The sequence below is a fragment of the Panthera tigris genome, chromosome A1 (assembly GCF_018350195.1).
Source record: "Panthera tigris isolate Pti1 chromosome A1, P.tigris_Pti1_mat1.1, whole genome shotgun sequence".
Classification (NCBI taxonomy): Eukaryota; Metazoa; Chordata; class Mammalia; order Carnivora; family Felidae; genus Panthera; species Panthera tigris.
The window spans coordinates 114,658,072-114,683,030 of record NC_056660.1 but is presented as its reverse complement, the minus strand read 5'-3'; the positions used below and the strand labels follow the sequence as shown (position 1 = coordinate 114,683,030).

The 24,959-nt window shown below is 48.2% G+C and overlaps 1 protein-coding gene across 12 annotated transcripts in view; it reads left to right on the top strand.

Moving 5' to 3' along the window:
* The window catches only part of SIL1 (SIL1 nucleotide exchange factor), a 288,393-nt gene extending 264,116 nt beyond the window's left edge, over window positions 1–24,277 (top strand). For all 12 annotated transcript variants that reach the window (XM_042984965.1, XM_042984974.1, XM_042984941.1 and 9 more), the window contains 3 exons: window positions 19,439–19,535; window positions 19,977–20,141; window positions 23,758–24,277. In XM_042984965.1, the coding sequence (XP_042840899.1) occupies window positions 19,439–19,535; window positions 19,977–20,141; window positions 23,758–24,114 (619 nt within the window). In that variant the 3' untranslated portion in view covers window positions 24,115–24,277. The remainder of the gene's footprint in view (window positions 1–19,438; window positions 19,536–19,976; window positions 20,142–23,757) is intronic.
* Window positions 24,278–24,959: the final 682 nt, after the last annotated feature.

Here is a 24,959-nt window from a genome sequence, read left to right as displayed (position 1 = left end):
ATGTCTCTTACCATCCCACCATGGCTGTCAAGGAGTGCCTAACATTAGGATTGAGTTAGGACTGATCTTAAACATAGCAGAGGTGGGCGTTACGTATGGCAGGTTGATTTCAAGAAGCGTGTAGAGGATCCTGGCTCCCAAATCTTTTTTTTTTTTTTTTTTTTCTTTTTTCCTCCTCCTCCTGCTGCCTAAAATTGTATTAATGCCATTGGGAATTACTTTCTAGTTTTTTCAATACATCTCTTTGTGGGCAAATGCAGATACTCCAGGGAGAGGTACCACAGGGGTCATGGAACACTTCTGCTGTATTCTTTTTCTCAAGCAGGTGGGGGATGTGTGACAGTGGAGTTGTATGAGGAAGTTGTTGAGGGAATCATACTAGAGGGGGTGGGAAAGAGAAGGCAAATTTAGAATTTGGTTGGAATGTGCCCTATTTGAGCCCTTGGAGTAGGTAAGATGCTCAGAAAGGGAGGGAAATCATATGCACTACCCATCCACACACCCAGGTACAGGACGGGGCAGTCCAAACAGGGCAGCAGCACTGAGCAAGCCTTGTCCTGTCAGGCAGTTCCTGCTTAGCTAAGTATGGTCTTAGGGCTAGACCATGGAAAATGAGGTCACTGGTGAACAGATATCAAGGCACAGTCTGTGTCCTTGAGAGAGTTGACAGTTGAGCAAGGGAAACAGACTGACCAAATGTGTTGAGTGTGATGAAGGAGAAACAGGGCCTCTGGAATGCATAGGAGAGACCTGATGCAGGTCAGGTGGTTTCTCAGAGGAAATGTTTGGAGTGAGACTTGGAGACATAGGAACTAGCCTGACAAAGATGGGAACAGAAATGAAAAGGGCGCTCCAGGCAGAAGCTGTAGAGAGCACAAGCACATTTAAGTAGAGGAATTTATATGGGAAGGGGAGGCCCACTTTTGGTCCTGTCATAGGGTTGTTTCCAACAGATTCTTGAATGGAAGCACTGAGGCTTCTACTGTTGCTCTTTCCAAAGCATGTACCCCTGGGGATCAGGAGAGGAGGACCCATAGGCTTTCTTGAGTGAAGGCATTTGGTCAGAGGCTCCGTATTCTACATTCTCATCTACCTGGGGCAGGGTCTGCTATGCTGGGTTTGAGGACCCCTCTTCCCTCCCACCACCTCCACTTCAACCCTGCTTCTGGCTCAAGCCCGCATTAAAGGCCTTCCAGCCTGGATGTGGGCCCAGGTTGGAGCTCATTACAGCCCTGTGGCCAGGCCCTCCATTTTCCCTTCCAGGTTAAGACTTGGCAGGCATCAAAGACTGCCAGGAACACCCCACAGGCCTTCTCCCTTAATGATCTCGCTTCTGCCCTCGGTCTGCATGGCCTCCCTAGCCAAGCTTTGCTCGCCAGAGCCTCTGGTGACTTTTTGCAAGCGTTTCTTCATTCCAACAAACAGAATTCAGTGACTAATTGCTGGTATATATTTTTTTTCCCTCAAGACTCTATTTATATAGGCTGTCATGTTGGGGGTGGGGAAGAGCAGGCTTTAGTCTTGGGAGGACTGCTGTTTCCTGCTACTGCCATCATTAGACAGAGGCCCGTGTGGCATTGATGTCCACACTTTGTCTTTATTCTTGTATTTTTTTGTCGTTTCGACATTTGGTTCTTTGAACATCTAACATCCCTTTTATGCTTCTCATCTCCCACAGAAGATTGTTGTATTTTGACCCCCACCGAAGCTGCGTTTTCCTTTTGTCAGATTTCTCACTTTCTTCTTTATTGTATTTTGATCAGTGTGGCCATGTAGGTCTGGGTTTTACTGGGAGCTTTTCATCTTGGCAGTGGCCTCAGGGCTTGGGTCTTCTTGTAAAAGCCATGCTCTGCCTCAGACCCCTGAAGCAGACCTTTCCTGGCCCAGGCTACAGAGAGCCCAGCCCTGTCATCTGTCCAGAGACTAGCCTGGCAGTTCTCAAACTTAAGCATGCATGAGAAGCAACAGGATTTAACCAAGATCTGTTAAAATAGAGATTGCCAGGCCCCTCCCCTAAAGCTTCTGATTCAGTAAGTCTGGTTGGGGCCTGAGAATTTTTATTGCATGTTAGTTCCCAGCTGATGCTGGTACTGCTAGTCCAGACACCACAGTTTGAAAACCACTGTTTTGGTGTAATTCCTCCTTTACCTTGAGCCACAGTGTCAGAGGCCCTAGAGAGGGGAGAATATCCGGAGACCAAGTTCCCTTTTCTCCATACTGGGCCCAGCTCTCCAAAATTAGATGATGACAGCTGTTGGCAGTGGCATCATGATATTTAAACACTTTTGCAGTGATTTCACTGCTCTAAGTCATTTGATACAGCAGATTCTTTGGTTAAGTAGCAGAGCTTCTTAATTTAAGCTCAGATGAGTGAAGACCTCCTTCTTGACTAGTAGTTTGTGTTGTTTCCTCAGTTGAATCCAGGTCTCTTAGGTCCTGTTTTTGAGCTTTCAGGATGCTGCCACTTACTACATCACTATGTGACCTTGGGAAAAAGTACTTAACTTTCTGTGACTTAGTTTATTGATCAGTAAAATGGGGGTAAAAATGTTATCTGCCTCCTAGAGTTGTCATGAGGATTATGTGACTCAACATTTGCAAAATACTGGAGGACTATTAAATGATGGCTCTCTAGAATCCATTCTCCTTTGGACTGTGAGGGGCTGCCCTTAGTTGTGCATTTGTTACCACAGGAGGCTGAGGAGAATGTCCCACCACACACCAGACAGACTACCCCTGGCCATTAGGACAGGGTTCCATCACTTTCGAAAAGCACTTATCTCTGTTGTCTGCCCTGGTGGAACTGGTGCGTGGCAAGCCACTGGATGGAATTTGCCTCCAGGAATGGAAGATGAGGCTGTAGCTGATGGGCTGGGTCAGTGTGAGAAGCTGAAGACCAGGAGAGCAGCCCACATCACCTCAGGTCCCCCTTGGGAGCTGATGGAGTGGAGGCCCCACAGCGTCAGCCCTGCCATGGCCATTCCCGGCTTAGTTTGGCGGAAGGAGAAGCTAAATCTGCCTTAGGAGTGTTTTCCTCTCTTCCTGCCTCTCCTCCACTGTCTGATTGGGGCACTGATAGAAGTAGCGGAGGTTTTAAGTAGAAGGCTGGTCCTAATAATGTTAATGTTATTGAACCTATTGAACGTAATGGGCCAGGAACTGTTCCATTTTATATTTCATTTAATCCTCCCAACAATCTTATGAAATAATCCTCACTTTACAGATGAAGAGGCTTGGGCAAAGACAGGTTAATTAGGTCTGTTGGTCTCCAGTACCCATGGTCTTTACCACTGTGTCTCCTTGGATCCTATCCTGATGTTTCCCTCTGGGGTGCCATTGTCCCCCTCCCATGGGTGCCTAGCCTTGGCCCGTTCCCAGGATCCTTGGCCCCTCAGCTCAGTATCCAGAGTCCAGGCCTGTGCACGTTCTTTATGTACCTCTGTGTCTTCCATAGAACTTAACACAAAGCCTTAGACAGAGGGTGGCCATATGTTGCATTCATGCCTCTTGTTCCATTGCAGTAATTAATAGTGCCTCCTTTCACTCCAGAAAGTGTCCTAGTTTGCACAGTAAATTATGTGGTCACTCTGCTTACACATGACTGGTTCTCCCAACCAAGGGGCAGTAGCATTTTAATAGAGGACCCTGAAAGACATCTTTAAGACTCAAAGAAATAAATCCCATGTGGTAAAATTTGAAGCCCTTTATAAAATTTATAGCCCAGAGAGCAAGAGGATTTAGACAGAGGTTCTGCACAGCACCCCACACTTACCACAAAGAACTCTAAGACCAGACTTGAGGCCTGTGAAGGTCACCAGGTTGGTCGCAGATTTAGCAGAGTGGAATTCCTACTGTGGCTTCATGGAAGTGTCTGAGAAGGAAGGCCAGCAAAAGGGAAGGAGTGCCAAAAAGCTTTTGCTTTTCTACCTGTCGTAGGCAGAAGCCAGCCCTTGTCTAGAATTTAACTACCCTCAGCACCTTAGGCTTCCTGCAGGAAAGAGCCAGCTGGGGCTGGCCCTTTCCACCATGCTGAATTCAAGCCTGGTGGGAGCCTGTGGCTCCGCTCCTGGTCCCAGTGCTGGGGTTCTCACCTCAGGCTCTACCCCAGCAAACCACCCCCCCACTACTTTAGATATGGGACCACGCCCACCCTCAGCCTTAGTGTGTGCCAGTCACATTCCAGCCTGTGTCCTTGCCCCGTTTGCAGGCAGCTGAAAACTGCTGTGCATATGTCGGTTCACACTTGAACTGGTTTAATGTTTTTTCTTTTAAGCTGCAATCTAAAATTCAGCCAGACAGGCTTTAACGAGCACTAAATCGTCAAGCCTTTTGTTTCCCTTGCTATTCAAGCCATGGAGATTGTGTATTTGATTCAGCAACAATTGCTGTATCTTAAACAAACCATTTACGTTTTGACATTAACTATTTTATGACTGTAACTTTTTGTTGGCATTAGAATGGTTCCAGCAGAAGGCCTTTTAGCGATTTATTAGAAGAACAGTTTAAAGGGTCTGTGGAAGGTGATTCTTAACATTTTCTTTGAGGGAGAGTAAAGACTTTTACCTGAATGCATTTGGGTGATACATACAGACTTTTAGCCTTTTTTCTCCTGTCTTAATGAGTTTTGATCTTACTAATTTCATTCTTCCAGGGCACCTTCCTGGTCAAACCCTCCATTTTTCACATTACACCTGGTATTGGCCTCTTTTGCGCAGTGACTTGTCTAATAAAGTGCCTCTCTGCATGTCTCTGTTAGCTGTTAATTTTGTTTAATAGGGGCAAGAACTATTTTCATTCTTTGCTCTGCCCCCAAGATGCATAGCTGAGGACCCTGTGCACTCTGGGCCCAATCAGGATTTGTCGACCAACTGTTGACAAAGAGCCTCACTCAGACAAATAGCATGCTCACAAAGGAAACCATCCATCATTCTGTCTCCAGAAGCTGAGAGTAACTGGAGTATTTCTCCAGTTCTTAAATTTCTTCACAAAGTGGGAAATGTTTGCTTTCCTTTTAGACCCCCATTCCAGTGCCTGGTGACTCAGGACTAAAGGCCTCTAGCAAGGTCAGGCCTCCCAGTTTTGTTCCTACATCAGGGGAAGCTCTATGCCATCCTTTTTCTGTTTGTTCTTTTTTGAAAAAAGAGAGCACAAGAAGTGAGTGGGGCAGAGAGGGAGAGAAACCTGAGCAGGCTTCACACTGCCAGCTCAGAACCTCAGGTAGGGCTCAAAACCACGAACTGTGAAATCATGACCTGAGCTGAAATCAAGAGTTGGACACTTAACCAACTGAGCCACCCAGGTGCCCCTGCTCTGTGTCCTTCTTGACCTGAAGTCCTGAGCCTGACGCCCGTGGGAGTCAGCAGACCCACCCACTCCACCCAGTTTTCTCTTCTCTGACATTGTGACAGAAGTGGCTAGGGGCAGGAAACCCATGCTCGCCGGAGCCTGGGAATGAGCCACAGGAAACGGATCTGGTCCAAGAAGCCCTCTTGATCCACCCCCATGGAAAACTTGCCTCTCAGAACTATAATTAATTGTCCATAAAAATCTTTCAAAATACCAATGATGCAAAATATTCGAATGGTTTACCATATTGTTCACCATATTTAAACTGTCAGAAACCTTAAATATCTGAGCAGAACCTCAGCAAACAAAGGATATTTTGGGGACTTGTTATGTATGTTGCACAGCAGAGAGATTTGTAGTATATATGACTTCCAAATCCTGTAAACGAAGCATTTCAGTGTTGTCATTTTCAGCTATAGACCATCCCACGATTGTTGCCTTTTCTTTTGCTATTAAGAGATGGCTCTGTATGTCAATTATTCCTCAATAAAACTGCAAAAAAAAAAAAAAAAAAAAAAAAGAATGGCTCATTCACAAACATTTTTGCAGTTTGTGGCAAAGGCAAAATAGGCCCCGCTTGATTCCATTGGCTCTGATTAAGGAGAGGAGGAGGTTGGAGGGAAAGGTGAGTGATTACCCAGCACGTACCCCTGAGCCCTGGAGAGCAAGACCTGAGTAAGGAAGTTCCTTCCTGAGCCTCAGAGGGCCTATTGAGAAGGTGTATTGCCTGCACGAGGATTGGCTAGGCAATTTCCCTGTAGCTCTCTTACCCTGTGGATCTTGCTTGCTCTGGTCCCCCCAGCACCTCGGGGAATAGAGATAGTTATACCACCAGCTGGTATAGATGACCTCAAGTGACATACTCTCTGTGTTCTCTAATAAACTTGATAAATCTCACTGAGTAAAAAAATCTCCCATATGCTTTAGCCTAAATTTTCTTCTGCTTAACCTTGTTACTCCTACCTTGCCTCCCTCAGACTGCCTAGACAATTACTGGGAGGCATTTGTTGAATAATTATAGGCCACAGATAATTTCTCTTTAGCTCTCTCTCTTGCATGTTCCCCACCCTGTGGCCTCCCTTTAGCCAGCTCTAATTAGCTTCTTTGATCCTTCCTCCCAATCTCTTCCTCTAGCTTGTTAATTACCTTTCTCCCCCATGAATTCTTTCTGCTCTGGCTTTGTCCCTCTAGCCAGAGAAGCTGAGAATGACAGTCTGGGGCCACTCAGTGGGAGGTGGTGGGACTTTGTTTCCAACCACAGGTAACCCCTCCTACTTTTGACAAGCGTGAAAACCCAGGCACTCCTTCTTAGCAGAAAAGTACAAATAGTAATTTTCATTCAAGAGTATAATACATTATTAAAAAACAACTATTAATTGAATGCTTGGTATTTGCCAGGAATTGTGCTCATCTCCTTATATATTACCATATTTCATCTCCACAGCAATCCCCAAGGGATAAATAATACTAATCCCTATTTACAGATACAGAAACTAAAGTCTGAAGAGGTTTTAAGTAATGTGTTCGAGTCACACAACTTGAAAACACTGGAAGTAGGACTTGAACCAGTTCTCTCTGATGCCAAAGCTGCTTTTATTCAGTAGTTGGCTCACTGAGTTTGGGCTTTTGGTGAAATGAAAGTATATCGTTGGCCCTTAGCTAACCAAAGAACATGCACACTAATCATGGGATAAGATATCAGCTATTACCCTCAGTGTACAAGAGGCTTTCTGAATTGAGATTATAAAACTGGTGCTGAAGCAAGCTGATGTGACACTGTGGATCTTCATGCATCTGAGTAGCTGGAAATCTCCTTGAGTGGAAACCAAGATTCTGATAAGTACTTGATGTGCTTTAATTCTTAACTCCCTTTTCTGACCATCTCATCTCTCAGAAGATAAAGGGAACCATAAGGAAAAGGACCTCACTGAAATTATATATATATATATATATATATATATATATATATATATATATATATATATATTTAATTTATTTATTTTGAGAGAGTGTCAGTGGGAAAGGGGAAGAGAGAGAAGGAGGGAGACAGAATCCCAAGCATGGAGCTATCAGCGTGAAGCCTGACACGGGGCTCGATGTCACAAACTGTGAGATGATGATCTGAGCCAAGATCAAGAGTCAGACGCTTAACCTACTGAGTGCCTCTCATTGAAATTCTGAGCAACAAAAAGGATATGTCCAGTGAAGTGAAAGTGTTGGAGTCCTTAGCAGAAAGTGACCATGTTTGGAGAAGCCTAGGGAAATGCACAACTCTCTGGGTTTGGAGGAAAGCAGTTTGTAGAAGGCCCAGGGAAAAGTAGTTAGGATGTTAAGGCACGAGTTTCGAAAGGGAGGATGAGTCAGTCTGAGAAATGAAATGTGCTCAGTATAGTCCCAGGTGATTATTGCAGGGAACAACAGAGAAGCCGCCAACATGGTACACGAAGGAGCAGTTAGAGTAGAGCTTTTGTATAAGGGATGAAAAAGTGTGAACAAACAGTGAAGGGTGTAAAGCTCTGACCACACTGTCAGGAATACCAGGGGGGTGAGACCTGGGATGCCAAGAACAGAGGGACCTGCCCAAGCCATTAGTGTTGACAGTGAGAGTGATGGTGTCAGCCCCCTGCTTCGGCAGATAACTCAATGCAGCAGATGACATACAGGGCATTCCCAGCCTCCCTTGTAGTTCTGTTCCACCTCTGACTTCTCTTTTAAGGAGAATGGTCTTCCTGCCAGAAGGAGTCAAAAGTGGTTAAGAGGAACTTGAGCCCAAGAGTGTGAAGAAGGAGGGAAAGAGTTGCTGGCTTCTCTTAATGAGTTAGGGTCTGAAAAATCAAATGAAAACTTAGGGAGATCATTATGAGACCTGTGTGTGTGTATGAATCTCTGTGGCATTGTAGGGGTTGAGAGAGGGACAGAGACAGGATGGGTGACTGGGCTTTCAAGATAACAGCAAGTTTTTGAGATGGGATTTATGGGCATTTCTAAAGAGAAGAGGTGATCTCTTGGAGCAAGAGTGGGTTCTGTAAAAACAGACTAGTTGAATGCTTCATCCCCACTGCCACCTGCACCTTGCTCCTTCTTTGCCTCTCTCCCTTCTTTCCTTCTGCACAAAAGCATGCGAGCCTTATGTAAACCACTTGGTGACCTATTAAGAGTGAACACGCACATGTTACCACCACCAGGTAAAGCAACAGAACTTTGCCAGCACCCAGAAGAGTCTGTCATGCTCCCTCCCAGTTCAAACTTTCTTTTTCAGAAAGATTTGCTATCCTGGGAGTTTAGACCATTGCTGTAGACACAGGGACTCTGCATTTCAGGAAAGCATTTAGCAGAATCTCATGATAATCTAATAGGTAGAGAAATGATGATAAAGATATGTGGATTTGAAGCTACTTGAACAATCACGCCTAATAAGATGTTTGCTTACAAATGGTTCTTTGTCAGCAACAGAGTCTTCATTGTATTGATGTGCCAAAGATCTCTTGTCAAATTCTGTCCTATCCAACCTGCATTGAGATTCTTATATGAGGACAGTGGGGGCAGATGACACAGATTAGGAAGGGCTAACGAACACAGGGCTAATGACAGAATGAGGATCCCAAAGTATAGTGACATGCTAGGATGAACGGCTTGGGTAGCAAAGAGACATTTTAAATCTTGTTATTGAATTTTTAGTTTTATAAAAACCCGTATTTGTTTTTTAAAAAAATCCTACCACCCAGAGACAAATATATGATGTAACTTGCTTTTTGCCTTCTCTACTAAGGTTTAGGGCCATGTTGGGGAACCCTCGGCTCCTCATGTGGACATCAGGGACTGGATCAAAGCAGGCTCACTGTGAGTCAGGTCTGTGACACTACTGCCAAAAAATTACATGTGGCCTGAGGCATTAGTTGCAGAATGATCCTGGGGCAGAGGCGGCTGAGCCCCCTGGACTCTGGAGGGGGTGGCCACGTGGGAGCCCTGTAGTGGGTTTGCCAGGTTGTGAGGGGAGCTTTCTCTGGGAAGTTGGCTGTTCTGAAGCTTCAGAAGGGGTGACCTTTCAGGACAGAGTCAGGTGACCCTCTTTATGTTGAGAGGGCAAACTTGGGACCAGACTTGCCTTGTTTGATGGGGACCCTCCCACTGCTTGTAGTCTTCAAATACCAGGCAGCCACTTACAACAGGTGCTACACCAGGTAAAAGCTTGGTGATTGGGTCTAGTTATCCCAAATGCTGGTCCTCACCTCAATGCCAGACTTACTGGTAAGGATCGGGTGGAACATTTGTGAAAAATTAGGTTTTTGAGCCCTATTTTCTGAAGTTGTGATTCAGTATGTGTAGTGTAAGGGTTAGAATCTGTTAGAAATTTTCACAAAGTGCCCCAGTGCTCCTTGGTGAAGTGGCACATTCCACAGTTGGTAGAGCAAAAGTAAAATATCTTGGGCAAGAACATCTTGGGCCAGAAAGTAAGGAAGTGCTTAGAGAATGATGGAAATAAGTCAAAAAGACACAGAACCTTTCACAGTATGAAAAGGCTCTGGTGATTAAATCACAGGTAATTTGAATATGGTTTCACTCTTATGTGGATCCTGAGAAACTTAACAGAAACCCATGGGGGAGGGGAAGAAAAAAAAAAAAAGAGGTTAGAGTGGGAGAGAACCAAAGCATAAGAGACTGTTAAAAACTGAGAACAAATTGAGGGTTGATGGGGGGTGGGAGGGAGGGGAGGGTGGGGGATGGGTATTGAGGAGGGCACCTTTTGGGATGAGCACTGGGTGTTGTATGGAAACCAATTTGACAATAAATTTCATATATTAAAAAAAAATCACAGGTAATTTGAGCATCTAAATAAATAATTATAGAAATGGATTATAGCCCATAGATGAATTACGAATTCATGAAGCCATACTGAGAGAAATGAATGAATAAGTGAGAAAGTAGGAAAGCCTCTTCTTTCACATAGGGTGACAACACATATGGGTAGAAGCAGTGATAGAGTTTGAATATCATCATTTGAGAAACATCATAGTAATAATAATTTTAAGGAAGGATTATCAATGAATGCCAGAACTAGTGGGTGAAAGTTTGATGAGGAACAGTCTATCTTTATGTCTCAAAATGTGTCTCCCCACAGAATATTTATTAATTTCAAAGAGACAAATAGCATCTTTATAATGGAGAAATCTGGCAGATACCACCGTGATCAGTAATCATTGTGAACACTGCCCATCATGTGGGCCTGCCTGATATCACACACCCCTGATAAGATGCACTGAGAAAGACATAACATTGCTTTTATGCATAAACTCAGTCTTTTTTTTTAATAAATTAATCACACTTAAGTTTTTATTTTTTATTTTTCTTTTTTCTAAATTTTCTTTATTTTTTTAAATTTACATCCAAATTGGGGCACCTGGGTGGCTCAGTTGGTTGAGCATCCGACTTCAGCTCAGGTTGTGATCTCACTGTTGGTGAGTTCGAGCCCCGCATCGGGCTCTGTGCTGACAGCCTGGAGCCTGCTTTAGATTCTGTGTCTTCCTCTCTCTGCTCCTCCCCTGCTTGTACTCTGTCTCTGTCTCTCTCAAAAATGAATAAATGTTAAAAAAAAAAAATTAAAAAAAATTTACATCCAAATTAGTTAGCATATAGTGCAACAGTGATTTCAGGAGTAGATTCCTTAGTGCCCCTTGCCCATTTAGCCCATCTCCCCTCCTACAACCCCTCCTGTAACCCTCAGTTTGTTCTCCATATTTAAGAGTCTCTTATGTTTTTGTCCCCCTCTTTGTTTTTATATTATTTTTGCTTCCCTTTCCTTATGTTCATCTGTTTTGTCTCTTAAAGTCCTCATATGAGCGAAGTCATATGATTGTTGTCTTTCTCTAATTTCACTTAGCATAATACCCTTCAGCTCCATCCACGTAGTTGCAAGATTTCATTCCTTTTGATGGCCGAGTAATACTCCATTGTGTGTGTGTGTGTGTGTGTGTGTGTGTATATATATATATATATATATATATATATATATATATATGACATCTTCTTTATCCATTCATCCATCAATGGACATTTGGGTTCTTTCCATACTTTGGCTATTGTGGATAGTGCTGCTATAAACATGGGGGTGCATGTGTCCCTTCAAAACAGCACACCTGTATCCCGTGGATAAATGCCTAGTAGTGCAATTGCTGGGTCGTAGGGTAGTTCTATTTTTAGTTTTTTGAGGAACTTCTGTACTTTTCCAGAGTGGCTGCACCAGCTTGCATTCCCTTTTTTTTTTAAAGTTTTTTTTTTTTTTTGAGAGAACATTTGCATACCCACAGACAGGGGAGAGGCGGAGAGAGAGAATCCTAAGCAGGTTCTGCACCATCAGCACTGAGTCCAAATGTGGGGCTCGATCTCATGAACCGTGAGATAATGATCTGAGCCAAAACCAAGAGTTGGACACCTAACCGACAGAGCCACCCAGGTGCCCCACATAACCTCAGTCTAACCATGGGAAAACATCAGATACATTCTGACTAAGGAATAGTCTACAAACCAACCTGTGCTGTTCAAAACTATTAGTATCATGAAAGACAAAGACATGCTAAGGAGAGCATGTCAAGAGTAGAGGAGACTTAAGACATGCTGCTAAAACTCATCATGCCAAGTCGTCAATTGGACCCTGAACCAAAATTACTCTTCTAATCAGGATATTCTGGGGACAGTGGGTAAAATCTGAGTATCTATAGATCATATATTGACAATAATTTCCTGATTTTGATAATTGTACTATGGTTCTTAGGTGCACTTGATATATTTAAGGGTAAAGAGTCATCATATTTGCAGCTGACTCTCAAATGTTTCAGAAGGGAAAGTAATATGTATAAATACATAAAGAAAATTAAAAAGTGGATGTGATAAAATGTTAACCACTGGTGAATCTCACTGGGAGTTCTTTTGCTATTTTGCAACTTTCCTGTAGGTTAGTTTTCTCTGTAATTTTCTGTGATTTTTAAAGGCCCAGTCTGAAATGATTGAAGAGTTAAAAAAAAATAAATAAATAAAATAACAAGCCACCAAAACAGTGTTTCTGGTGATTGTGATGCAGAGTTATGTATGAGAGCTAGCAGATGTCTGTTAAAATTCTTTGGGTCTACTCTCTCAGACCCTGTTTCTCTTTCCAGAGGTGGGCAGTTGATCACTGTGTGTGTGTGTGTGTGTGTGTGTGTGTGTGTGTGTGTGCGCGCGCATGTACATGCAAAAAGGGCCTCTTAGAGATACTCTTGTGAGCACCATCATTGTGGTGAATTGTGTGTGTCCTTCATTTGCTTACATGACTCCCTTCTGGTTGTTGACTGTTTATGAATATGTCCAGTGATAATCCTACCTTTCCCCAGGGTCCAGGGGCGCAGGGTAGTTTCCATCATCCCCATTGTGGTATTAATCTCATGTTACTGGCTGGATGTTTTGATTCTCTTGAGGGCTTCACTCTCATGTGGCATTTATTTTTTTGGTGAACCTATTCTATTTTTATTCAAGTTGGTAATTGTCCCTATCTTGATTGACTAATTGTTTAACTCCATTGATCCCTAGATGGCAGGCTAGTATAGATCCCTAGTGAACTGCCTATTTCAAGATTATACATCCTGCAAATCCTTGTGTTTCACAGATGATCAAGGCCTCACGTTAGGGCACAGACAAGGTGAGGCCAGCAGAGAAGAAATCTTTCTCTCTGGGCAAGAAGGTGAGCATGTATACCACTTCATCAGGCAGGATCACAAATGATTAAGCCTGACCACATACTCCCCTGAGATCTGCTTCCTTTCCACACTGCATAGGATCTTTTCAGGGAGTATTTCAGAACAATGGTATTTTTTTATTCTGTTATTAAGAGAATGAAAAGGGGGCACCTGGGTGGCTCAGTCGGTTGGGCAACTGACTTCAGCTCAGGTCATGATCTCCCAGTTCATGGGTTTGAGCCCCGCTTCGGGCTCTGTGCTGACAGCTCAGAGCCTGGAGTCTCCTTCCAGATTCTGGGTCTCTTCTCTCTCTGCCCCTCCCCGACTGGCATTCTGCCCCTCTCTCTCTCAAAAATAAATAAACATTAAAAAGAAGAGAAGAGAATGAAAAAAAAAATTTACCCTGCTTAGAAATTCATGAGGACTCATGAGAGAGCACTTAGCCCGGTGTGTCCTGAGTGACCGGTGGTCACCGGCACTGTAGAAAACATAGCTCTGCTTTGGGGATTTCACCTTAGTGTTTACTCAGCCCCATCTAACCTGTCAACCTAACCCTCATTTCCCTTTCCGGAACTCTGCCTTTTCCAGTTTTTCTCCTTTTCCAATGATCCAGGCTCCCTTTTCAGCCCTTGTTTTTTCACTTCACCCCAAGCAGGATCTCTATGTATTTTCTGTTTTAGCGCACACACCCCTGATGTCAGCAGCACTTGCTTCATGGCTGTGTGATCCGTATCGCTGCATAGGACCCTGCAGTGAAAAGGGCCTGTGCTTGGTTTAATGTTCTGTCCTTACCATCTTCAGTTTGCAATAATTTTTAAAAAATTTTTTAATGTTTGTTTATTTTTGAGAGAGAGCAAGTAAGCATGTGGGGGAGGGGCAGAGAGAGAGAATGAATCCCAACCCGGTGTCACACTGTCAGTGCAGAGTACGATGTGGGTCTCGAACTCATGCTTGAACTCATGAACTGTGAGATCATGACCTGAGCCGAAATCAAGAGTCAGACGCTTAACCAACTAAGCCACCCAGGCGCCCCAAGTTTCTAATAAGTTTTAAACAACAGCCTCACATTTCCATTCTGTACCAGCCCTGAAAATTATGTAGCGAGTCCTGAGTGCCAAAGAGGGAGAAGGGCAACTCCTGGACCTGAGTTGCGCAGGACTCTCCTGGGCCCTGTGGCCGGGCTTGGCGATACACTCTGAGATCAGCTCTACCACCTTCCCCCTGACTGCTCCCACCCCCAACACTTGCTCACCTTTAGTTAACTAAAATATGATCTCTGACCCTTGGCAGATTGCCTGTATCAGTCACCTGAACCAAACTGCTTGGTTTCTGCAAAGGCAATCATTTCCATTTCTGTGATCTCCCCCCAGCCCTACCCAAGATTTACAAAGTAGCAGCTGCTGCCATCCCTCTACACACAGACAGCTGACTTGCCTGCTGATTGTGAACATCCCAGTAATCCGAGTGCTAATGGTATTTATTCAGTCCAGCCAGCTTAGCCCTGAACAAGGTTTAGTCTCATTTATCTCATCAGAGACGAGCTACGTCCTTAATATCCTTCTGTTGACTTTGAGCACACCAGCGTCACTGATGTCGCTGAGAGGCATGCCAGGCCCCTGCCCTTTTAACTCACTCAAATCTCCAACTGTCAGGACACCCACCTTCCAGCCAGCAAGAACCACCTTGTCCCCACCCCCTGCATGAGCCACAGCTCTAGTCCTGAGTCTATATGCTAGGAAGGAGATGAGGCCAGCATATGTGTGCCTCGGGCATCTGTGTTCTTGAGGAAATGGTCTTGGCTCTTTGTAGCAAACCCACTGTAATTTACTCTTACAGTCATTCTGCATTGGCTAGCATCTTGGCTTTCATTAGCATACCTTTAACACAGGTGGTTTTAGCTCTGCCTCATAGGTGAGGAAACTGAAATGAAAGGACTTGCCCAAGGTCATGAGCCATTGTGCACAGGATTCCCGCCAAGGGCTCTCCAGGCCAGCCCTTGCACATCCCCTAACCTCACCCAGCTATTTTGGGGGAAACTTCATGCCCCAAAACACACAACAATGAACATTTAGAGCCCAAGGCTGAGCCACCAGGGAGAGAGAGGTTCTGAGAGCATGCTGGTCTCTGCTCTTCCAGAGTGGATTGCTCAAGAAACGCCCAGCTCTTCTGTCCCTGCCTGGATGGACTGAGTGTCTTTAGAAACACAAACTTTAGGGGCGCCTGGGTGGCTCAGTCAGTTAAGCATCCGACTTCGGCTCAGGTCATGATTTCGCGGTCCGTGAGTTCGAGCCCCGCGTCAGGCTGTGCCAACAGCTCAGAGCCTGGAGCCTGTTTCAGATTCTGTGTCTCCCTCTCTCTCTGATCCTCCCCCGTTCATGCTCTGTCTCTCTCTGTCTCAAAAATAAATAAAATAAACGTTAAAAAAAAAAAAAAAAAAAAAGAAACACAAACTTTATATTCTCCACCTCTCTCTTCTGTGTTCCTTAGCCCCTCTACTGGGCATTACTAAAAAGCTGTTACCTGAGGGTATTATATGGACCCCCTGAAGTGTCTACAGCACCACTGAAGTTTGGGGGAGGGCCCAGAGTTAATGTGGGCTCCTTCATTTAAGTTCGTCAGGAGAAAAGGCGCAGCCCTTTGGAGGCCATTATTAGCCCATGGTCCTGCTCTACTCACCCAGGTTCTTCAGGATTCTGCTGTAGGTGAAAACGTAGGTTTATTGCCTTATGAGAATGATTTCAGCAAGTGACAAAGCAAAGAGACATCAGTCTCTTTTTCCTTCTGGTTTACTTCTGTGTGAGCTCTATTCTCTACTCCCCTAATGGGCTTCTCTCCATGGGGATAGGGTGGGACCCGGCTGCTATCGGCATAACCATACATGCTCCTGGTTTATAGCAACCTATCTTATGGAGAAGGAAACTTCTTTTTGTCCTGACTCTAGCGTAGACTGAGTGCTCTGGTTATCCAGTCCTGGGTGGCCCACAGAAGCCATGGTGATGGCAGGCTGTGATGGACCATGGACCTGTACTCGATCCTCAAGCCTTTCTGTGGGTTCTAGGGGGTTGAGACCTGCCCCATCGGGACCATAAGGAGTGAGAGAGGCACTCTGAGGAGTGTCTCAGAGGAAGGGAGAGCGAAGAGTGACTGTACTGAGGGGTGGGAAAGAAGGGATGCTGGTCACTTTAGAGGTACACACTACATACCCAGAGCCAACCTGACCTGGGAGTGGTAAACTGCGTGGCTCAGAGTGTTCTCCCATCTGATCTCTTGTCCCCAGGGCCACTGTCCTGAGGCAGACGCTGCTCTTGGGCCCTTTCTGGTGTCTGTGTGCCTTGAAGGAGCTTGTTATAACTCTTACTTTGGGTGTGGCATTTCTCGAGGAAGAAGCAGGAGTGGGCTCTGCTTTATGGACAGGTTCTGGGTCCTGCATCGCCCCTCCTCGGTCCCAGCCAGCAGGCCTCCTTGTCACTACAAGCATCGTGACCTCCTGACCTGCACTGGTGCTGCTTGTCAGCTGCACCTCTCAGCCCCATTTTCCATGACTTTCCAGGGAAGCTTTGTACTGAATGGTGTCACCTCTCCACACACACCCCTGCTGTTCCCTGAGCACCTGCCCTTCCTCCTGTCCATAGCTATGCTTCACCTGAACTTCAGCTTCCTGCAATGCCTCTTCTCCAGTGCAGCCCTCCTGGCTCTCCCAGCCCAGACCTTCCTGTTCTTTTTCTGATCCCCCAGAGCTTTTTGGTCATTCATTCACTCTGAAACTTGTAAATAAGGTCTGGTGGTGTGGTCTCTCTCCTATGTGAATCCTGGCTTGTTTGGTGGCCGATATCAGGCTGAGCTTCCCCCCCAAATCTGCCCTGCATGTGGGGCTTCTCTGTGCAGCCACCTAGCAGTGGCTGGCCTCTGCATCTTTCCTGTGACAGAGTGTGGTCTGGCCCTCTGCATCTTATATCAGGGCTCCTGTGGATATGGAGTACCAGGGAAGCCCTATCTCTTAATGGCTTTTGGCATCTTTTCTTTACTCCTAGTCAGCTCATGTTCTATTTGGAGGATCCCAGGGATCTGCCTACATGGTTTGAGCCCTCTGCTTTTTGCCCTGGTACTTCTCTCCCCTTCTAACCATTCAGACCTGGGTGAGCACAGTTCCCCTCTCCCCCAGTACCGCCTCATGTTCGTGACAGGACTATTACTCTGGCCGGTGCCCAGGTAGGTCCCTGTACTTAGCATGCTCAAGTGGGTCTCCTAAGGTCCCCCACCCTTGTCTTCTGGAGTTGGCCGGGAGATTATCTCATCCCTGGGTCTTGTTCTCAGCAGATCTGTAAACCACGACCAAGCCCTATATGCTTTCTTTGGAGGTCCTTGTCCCTGCTGCTCTGTATGCTCTCTCTGATGCATCCTCTGAGGCTGATGTGATGCTGGGTCTCACAGCCCCCCTTTCTTAGGGAGCAGTATTTGGTGTTTGTGTGAATTTCTCAGCAGGGTCATCTTTTCCTAGAAAAGACCCTGCCTGTTGCGGGTGAGTGTTCCTCAGGCACATGATGGCAAAGACAGTCCTAATTAGCTCACACTTTGATGAAGCAGCTGCTTTTCTCAAGTTGGGGGAGCAGAGGGCAGGGGAAAGACTCAGCTCCCAGGCTCCCTGTGCACTGGTGCCCACCTGCCTGTCTGGAGAGGAGCTGTCAGCTTCCTTTCCCCAGAGACCCCGACCCATCTCCAGGCTGCTTCTCAAACCCACCAGTGGAGTTGCAGTGGGACAGGGTAGCACCCACTCTGCACGTCCTTTCTAGATGAGAGGATGCAGAAGCACTCAGGCACCTCCCATTTACAGCAGGAAAAATGGCTCAGCTTGCTAAGTCCTCTTTGAAACTTGAAGCTAGTGCCTGGTAGGAATGGAGGGTGGTCCATTGAGGCCTCACTTGGGCCCCATCACCATGCCATTGGGCCATCTTTGAGAGAGCACCTGCTGTGTGGCAGGCCCTCTCCTGCAAGCAGCAGTGTGAACCCTCTTGTTAGGTGCCTCCCATTTCCGCCTGGGTTTCAGACCCTGCCTTACTCTGCAAGATGCCATGAAGGCCCCTTGCCGAGGTTGGGGGTTAGGAGGAGCAGATGCTTTTGGGGTCTCCAGGGAGCTGGTGGTCATGCTAAAGTGAAGGAGCCAGAGCTAAGAAAAGACTCGGTGCCCTTTGTGGGCTGTCTGGGTGAGCGCGAGAGCCAGTCTGTGACCTCTGGCCTGGCCCCTCCCCCTCCTCCTGGTTTTGGGCTTTTTGGGAGCCTGCCACCACCTTTCTTCTCTGAGGCCTCCTAAGTGGTTGATGAGGGAGCCTTGACTACACAGGTCCCTCAAGGGCCTAACTACACAGGTCCCTGTGCTTGGCACTTATTCCCTAATTGATCACTAATTTGATCGTAGAAAGCAAGAGGTTCCCAGACATATCCCCTGCCTGGCACCCTGCCCTATGGAGGTCTCAACAGCCAGGCTCCTATCCTTTCATCTAGGAGAGTTGTGCCTGAATGTTTGAACCTATCTATCACTCTTTCTCCAGCCCAGAACAGGGAGAGGATCTCCAGAGGCAGCTCTAGGTTTTGAGTGTTTTAGTGTTGCTGTGTGTTGGTTGATATAGTTCTGGTTGTGCACATGTGTCATTCTTGCCCTGTTTTCCTGGGTCCCATGACATAGGCTCTGTGCTGAGTGCTAAGAGTACAGGGACAATCACAGTAGCTACTCTCACAGTGGGGAAGCACCTGGGTGGGCCCTGTTTTAGGATCTACTTAGGGTTAGAGTCTCCTTGGATCTCATTCATTCTCCCTGTTTTCTTCCCACAAAGCGTTGACTACATGTGGTCTGTGTGTTCCATCCAGGACAGGAAAGAGGAATGGGCTCCAGCCCCGGGACTGGAGGGGCTCATGCTCAGAGGAGGACAGAGTTTTTAATAATTGCTCCCCAGTGTATGTTTGCCTGGGATCATGGAAGGAAGAAGAACCTATGCAGGCTTGGGGAGTGTGGGGGAAGGCTTTCCATGCGAGGGACACTGAGAGGCACCTTTAGCATCAGGAGATCCTAAAATGGTAGAAGTGATTTCTCTTCCCAGGTCATCCCAGCCCGTTGGCTGCTAGACGGTAGGGCAATGGCATGGAAGCCGTTGGCCCTGTCATTTTGGTCATAGGCCTTCATACCCGGGTGGATGTTTAGCAATTGGCCTGTTCCCTCAGCTAAGTTCTAGCTTGTCCCAAGTGGGAACACTCCCTTGTGCACCTTTTTTTCCCTAGGGTATGGCTCTTATGTTAGCATCTCCCTAACCACCCAGATTCCTGGGGAGTACAATGGCATTCCCCCAAGTTGGTGAGTAGGTACAATGTCATGCTGTCCTGTGCTTTCCCCCCAGCAACCCAAAAGTCCAAGTAGAGGCCATTGAAGGGGGAGCCCTCCAGAAGCTGCTGGTCATCCTGGCTACGGAGCAGCCTCTCACTGCAAAGAAGAAGGTGTGTTTCTGCTCCGTTCCTCCTGCCCAGCCCCTAGCACACCTGTGGAGCCTGAAAGGCATGGGTCCCTTTTCAGACTTTACATTACCCTTGGGATCTGAGTGGTCATCCAGGGGTGGCATAGGGGAAGGGGTCCCACTCACCCAAAGCAGCATGGCAGCCTGCTGAGCCATCTGGAGGCCTAGGTTCAGCTCCCATGATTAGTTTCAGGTGCCACCTTCTGGCTCCCTGTCCTCGGCCTTTGCCCACTGGGTGATGTTAAGGGCTTCCTGTCCTGGCCTTTCTTCTGGCTCTCACAGACCTGTGTTCTAGAGTGTAGCTAGAACCACCCACAGGGGTGGGTGGTGGGTGGGCCAGGGGTGGGGTAGTGGGTGTACCTCTGGCTGCCTCCGCTGAGCCTTGAGGCAGGGCCAGCTCCACATTGCTCCTCACCCTCTGCAGGTCCTGTTTGCGCTGTGCTCCCTCCTGCGACACTTCCCCTATGCCCAGCAGCAGTTCCTGAAACTGGGGGGGCTGCAGGTCCTGAGGACCCTAGTGCAGGCGAAGGGCACAGAGGTGCTGGCTGTGCGTGTGGTCACTCTGCTTTATGACCTGGTCACTGAAAAGGTGAGTGCCTGGATATGTTGTGCCTCCCCCTCACTTTACTTTGCTTCTGGCCATTTGACCCCCACCCCCTCCCACATCTTTTCTATCTAGCCTTCCATCCTCATGACAATGATCCTGAGAAAATGTGCCAGACTATGCTGGGCAGATGGGGATGCTGTGAGGGCCCTTCACCCAGAATTTCTGAGACCTCCGGGAGGGTATCCTGTGGGAAGTGACTGTTAAACTGAAAGCTGAGGGCTGGTGAGGAGGAGCAGGGGCAGGGGCACTGACAGTGGCCAGGCTAGAGTATGCAGGCGGCAGGCTCAGCATGATGGAAGGCCAGAAATGGCCAGGTCAGCCCTTCATGGAATGAAAGGTCATTCATTTGGCTAAAGCCTAGGGTGGGAGTGATGAGGAGCAGGTGGGCTGGAGCAGCTGTGTCTGGGAGCCCTTGCAGCAGCCGGAACACTAATTAGCCAGAGGCTGGAATGATGCTGAATCTTGATTTTAGAAACCTGGAGGTGGCTCCTCTGGGAGCTTTGGCTTTGGGCGAGGGCTCAGAATGGCTGCCCTCGAGGGGCCCGGGGACCCCTGTTGTTGCCACCTGGGAGGATACTTGGTGTCCAACCCACTTTGGTGTTTATGAGCCTGAAAAGTATCTTAATTAAAGCTGCATAAAACCAGCCAGGTCTGTATTCTTTATTCAGCGGCTACAGAGAGCATTAGCCGGGCTTTCTCAGCTGCCTCTCTCGGACCACACTCTCCCTAGAACAGCCGACTGCGGATTTGGGAAGCAGGGCTGGGCAGCCACTGGAACCAGTGCTGAGTGTTGGAGACTGAGAGGCCCAGCCTGCCTCCCTGCCCCTGCCTCAGACTGAGGGTCAGAGTTGTCTGTCGCTGCTTCTCGGTCAGTTAGTTGCAGTTGTGTGCTCACTCTCTGGTGCTATTTCTCTTGGCCTACCTTGTCTCTCATTCTTTTTGCCTGCCCCACCCGCTATCTCTCTCTCCCTCTTCAAGCTGCAGAAACCCATAACAGCAGGCAGTCATGTGGTGCTTACATCCAATTAATAAGGCCCGGGCACAGTTGACTTCTTGGGAAGGGGCAAGCAAGCCTGGAGAAAGACCTGCATGTTGGCTTGGCCTTTCCCAGGAGAAACTCACCTCTTTGCTCTGGTGTACTGGGTATCTCTTTGCTGTCCCAGTCCTGGGTGGTGACTCCTGTGACATTGGTGTATCCCCAGAGAGCTGCCTGAGTCACCTGGCCCCCGGAGCTTGCCTTGAGGCTTTGGGGTGCTGTGAATGCTGGGGAGGGACTGGTGTCTCTGCAGACAGTACAGAGACACCTTCTATGGGGTGGGATGAGGAGGGTGGTGGAGGAGTCGCAGCCAGCCAGAGACCTTAAGGCACACGTCAGCCACACTATGCTTGAGGTAATTCTTGTGGTTCTTTGGAAAGAATGGAGAACTAATCAGACTGGGACTTGATCGGAGCTGCCTGAGATGGAGGCATGTCAGGTTGCAATTTGAGGTGCCCCACACCTTGAGGGTGGTGTTGTGGCAAAGTAGCAGCTGAAATGCAGATTTCCCATGGAGAGTGGACCACCTCTCAGATTGCTGCTTGTGCAGAGTGAGATGCTGGCCAGTGGTCGTGAATCCACATCCATTCCATGCCTCCATGGAGCTGAGGGGATACAGGGATGACCCACTCACCAGTTCTTTCCACCACAGGTGGTGACTGGTTGTCTGCCCTGCCCAGTGCTCTCCCAGGTCCCTGGTCCCTTCTCTCTTGGTGCTTTTGGGCAGGCTTTTATCCGAGTATTACCTGGAGCATGTGGTCTGCAGAGGCTTACAAGTCAGGGGCTCTGACCTCTTCTGGGGAGTCAGGGGAGGCACTGAGATCTGAGGAATGAGTTATTATGGAGTTGGGGTTGGGTAGGAATGCACCTCCAAGCTGTACCTTAAAGGCTCTGGGGGACATTTTGTGTGACAGGTGCATGAGTGAGGGTGGATATGGGGATGAGGCCAAGTGCAGGTCAGGGTGGACCCTGCAGGGCCTTGAAGTCCTTGGGAAGGGGTTTAGTCTTTATCATCAGAAGTGCCCAGTGGTGGAGGGTTTGGGGCTGGGCAGCAGTCTGCCATCAGAGGGCTGGGGGAGGCAGGTTGGGAGTGGGAGGCACTGGACTGACGAAGTGCAGTGAGGGGCAGGGCACAGGGGCAGAGACAAAGGGCTGGAAGGACTGCGATGTTCTAGAGGCGGAGCTGTGGCACTTGAAGGTGGGTTAAGAAAGGACTACCAGGTTCCTCTCATCCTTTTCTGTTACAAGATGATGATCCCTGCCCCTGCCTGCTTCCCTCCACCAGGCCCCATGGACCCCAAGGCCTTTAGGTGGTGCACCGTGGCCCCTGGTCTCTCCTGGGCTTTCCTCTTGCCTTCCCTGTCCTCTGTATGCCTCATTCTCACCTGGAGTTAGGGCCGACATTTCTTCTTTCTTCTTGCAGGGACACTTAGTACAGCCAGGAAGGGACATCTCCCCACTGTGCACCCTCTGCCTCTGCATAGCCTTCCCCTGACATTTGAAATAAGCTGGAAACTCAGCTGTTTCAGGTGTTTCCTGCCTCTGGCAGCCTGGCAGGGTTGGCTTCCACCACTTCCTGCTAGTGGGGATGGGTTTCTGTACTTTACAGCCATTGGCCAAGCATGTGACTTTCTGCCCAAATTTATCTCAACTCCCCAGACCCTTGGCATAAAGGCCATGTTCCTTGGAGGGACAGCCAGGGTTCTGTGTGTTCTGGGCTTCAGCCTGACCCTCATGCCCCATGGACAAGAACAACCTGCCCTTCTTCAGATAGGAGGTGGGCCCAGTCCTGTTGTTGCGACCCTCCTGTATGTGGACCCTTCATCTTACCCACTTGGAGAGCTCCTCCTTGGCCTCCCACCTCAGGGAAATGCCATCTTCTCTGCCCTGTGTCCTGACTCCTCTGAGGGAGTGGATCTAGTGGTGGTGAGGACGGTGCTGTACACACCACTTTACAGCTAATGCTGCTTCAGGTGTAGATGATGTGATTCTACTTGATAGCAAAGGTCATGTTTTGGGTGTGCTGTGTGCCGGATGCTGGCTGCGTGTGTGTTCACTACCCCAGTGAGTCCCCCCAACAGTCCTGAGGGGGGTCATGTCATCGCCACGTAAGAGAGGATGCGGTGGCAGCCTAAGGCCGTTTGGCTGTCCGTATTGGAGCAGGAATTTGAACCTAGCCTATCTGCCTCCACACTACACTGCTGAACTAAATTCATCTAGCTATTTAGGAAATTTTTACTCTCCTGCTAGACACTGAGCTCCTTGAGGGCTAGGACGTTGTCTCAGTCTTGGTTTCTCTGGCACATTGCCCAGCTGTTTTTGATGAATGCATGGATGGATACAGACAGGTGGACGTAGGGATAAATGGGTGGGGGAGCTTGTGTGAAGTCATGAGTCCAGCCGACCTTCTCCCATGTTGGACTTTGGAGGCACAAAAGGATGGAGGCAGAGGGGTGGACTCATGGTCAGCCACATGCCTTCCTGTCTGAAGGGCAGAGCTGACTGATGTTTGTGTGTTCTCTCCCCAACCCCATCCCTGGTGTGTGGCCACACGGACGGCAGATGTTTGCAGAGGAGGAAGCCGAGCTGACCCAGGAGACGTCCCCAGAGAAGCTGCAGCAGTATCGCCAGGTGCACCTCCTACCAGGCCTGCGGGAGCAGGGCTGGTGTGAGATCACTGCTCACCTCCTGGCCCTCCCTGAGCATGATGCCCGCGAAAAGGTGCTGCAGACCCTGGGAGCCCTCCTGGCCACTTGCCGGGACCGCTACCATCAAGACCCCCAGCTCAGCAGGACACTGGTCAGCCTTCAGGCTGAGTACCAGGCTCTGGCCACCCTGGAGCTCCAAGATGGAGAGGATGAGGGATACTTTCGGGAACTGCTGGGATCTATCAACAGCTTGCTGAAGGAGCTGAGATGAGATTGCCCCTAACACCAGGACTGGACCGGGGCACTGGTGAGACTGTTGGGTACCAGCTTGGGTGGGCTCTTCAGGGGATACCAGGCAGAAGGGAGGACTTCCTTACTGGGGCCTGGGTATCATCTGGGCAGTGCTGACTTGGCCATTAAATGGAGGCATGAGAGCCATTGTCTTGTTTTGTGTCTCTGTAGGTGGGGACAGTCCTGTGGTTGGGGGGCTGTGTCTGGGAGCCCCCTAGGGCAGTTAGGCAGGTTGTTGGGTGACAGGCCACTGAGGGGCCCCTGATGACATGCCGGATGGTAAGCCCACAGCATCTAGTAATAGGCCCCATAGGAACGGTCCGGGCTCAGGAGTTGGAAAACCCTGGCTGGCACCAGCTCTTTAACAACCAGTAGCTCTGCGACCTTGGGAAGTCATTTACCTTCCCCTGACCCTGTTTTCTCAACTGTCATAGGGGAGTGCCATTAAGTGAGAGAAAACATGCATAAAGCACTGCATCAGGATCTGGCATCCAAGCTCGTTCTTTCCCCCACCTGGCTCTGAGGGAAGGTCTGGGGGATCATCTCACGGACCCTGTACTATATTCTCAAGTATTAACCTTGAGGCCACTGGCAGTGGTGGAAGCCTGAGTGCTGTGTCAGCCCAGGCAGCTTGTGGGCTAGGGTGGAGCAATTGGTGCTGGGCCTGGGTGGTGGAAGGATTGGGGGTGGCTTGTGGCTCTCAGGAAGCCCTTGGGTGTGTAGGCCTTACTCTTGGAGAGGAGTGATCTCGCTAAAGCTAGAACTGTGGCTCACCTGACAGGGCAGAGGTGTGGCTCTGTGCCCCAGCCCCTCCCCCGTGTCAGC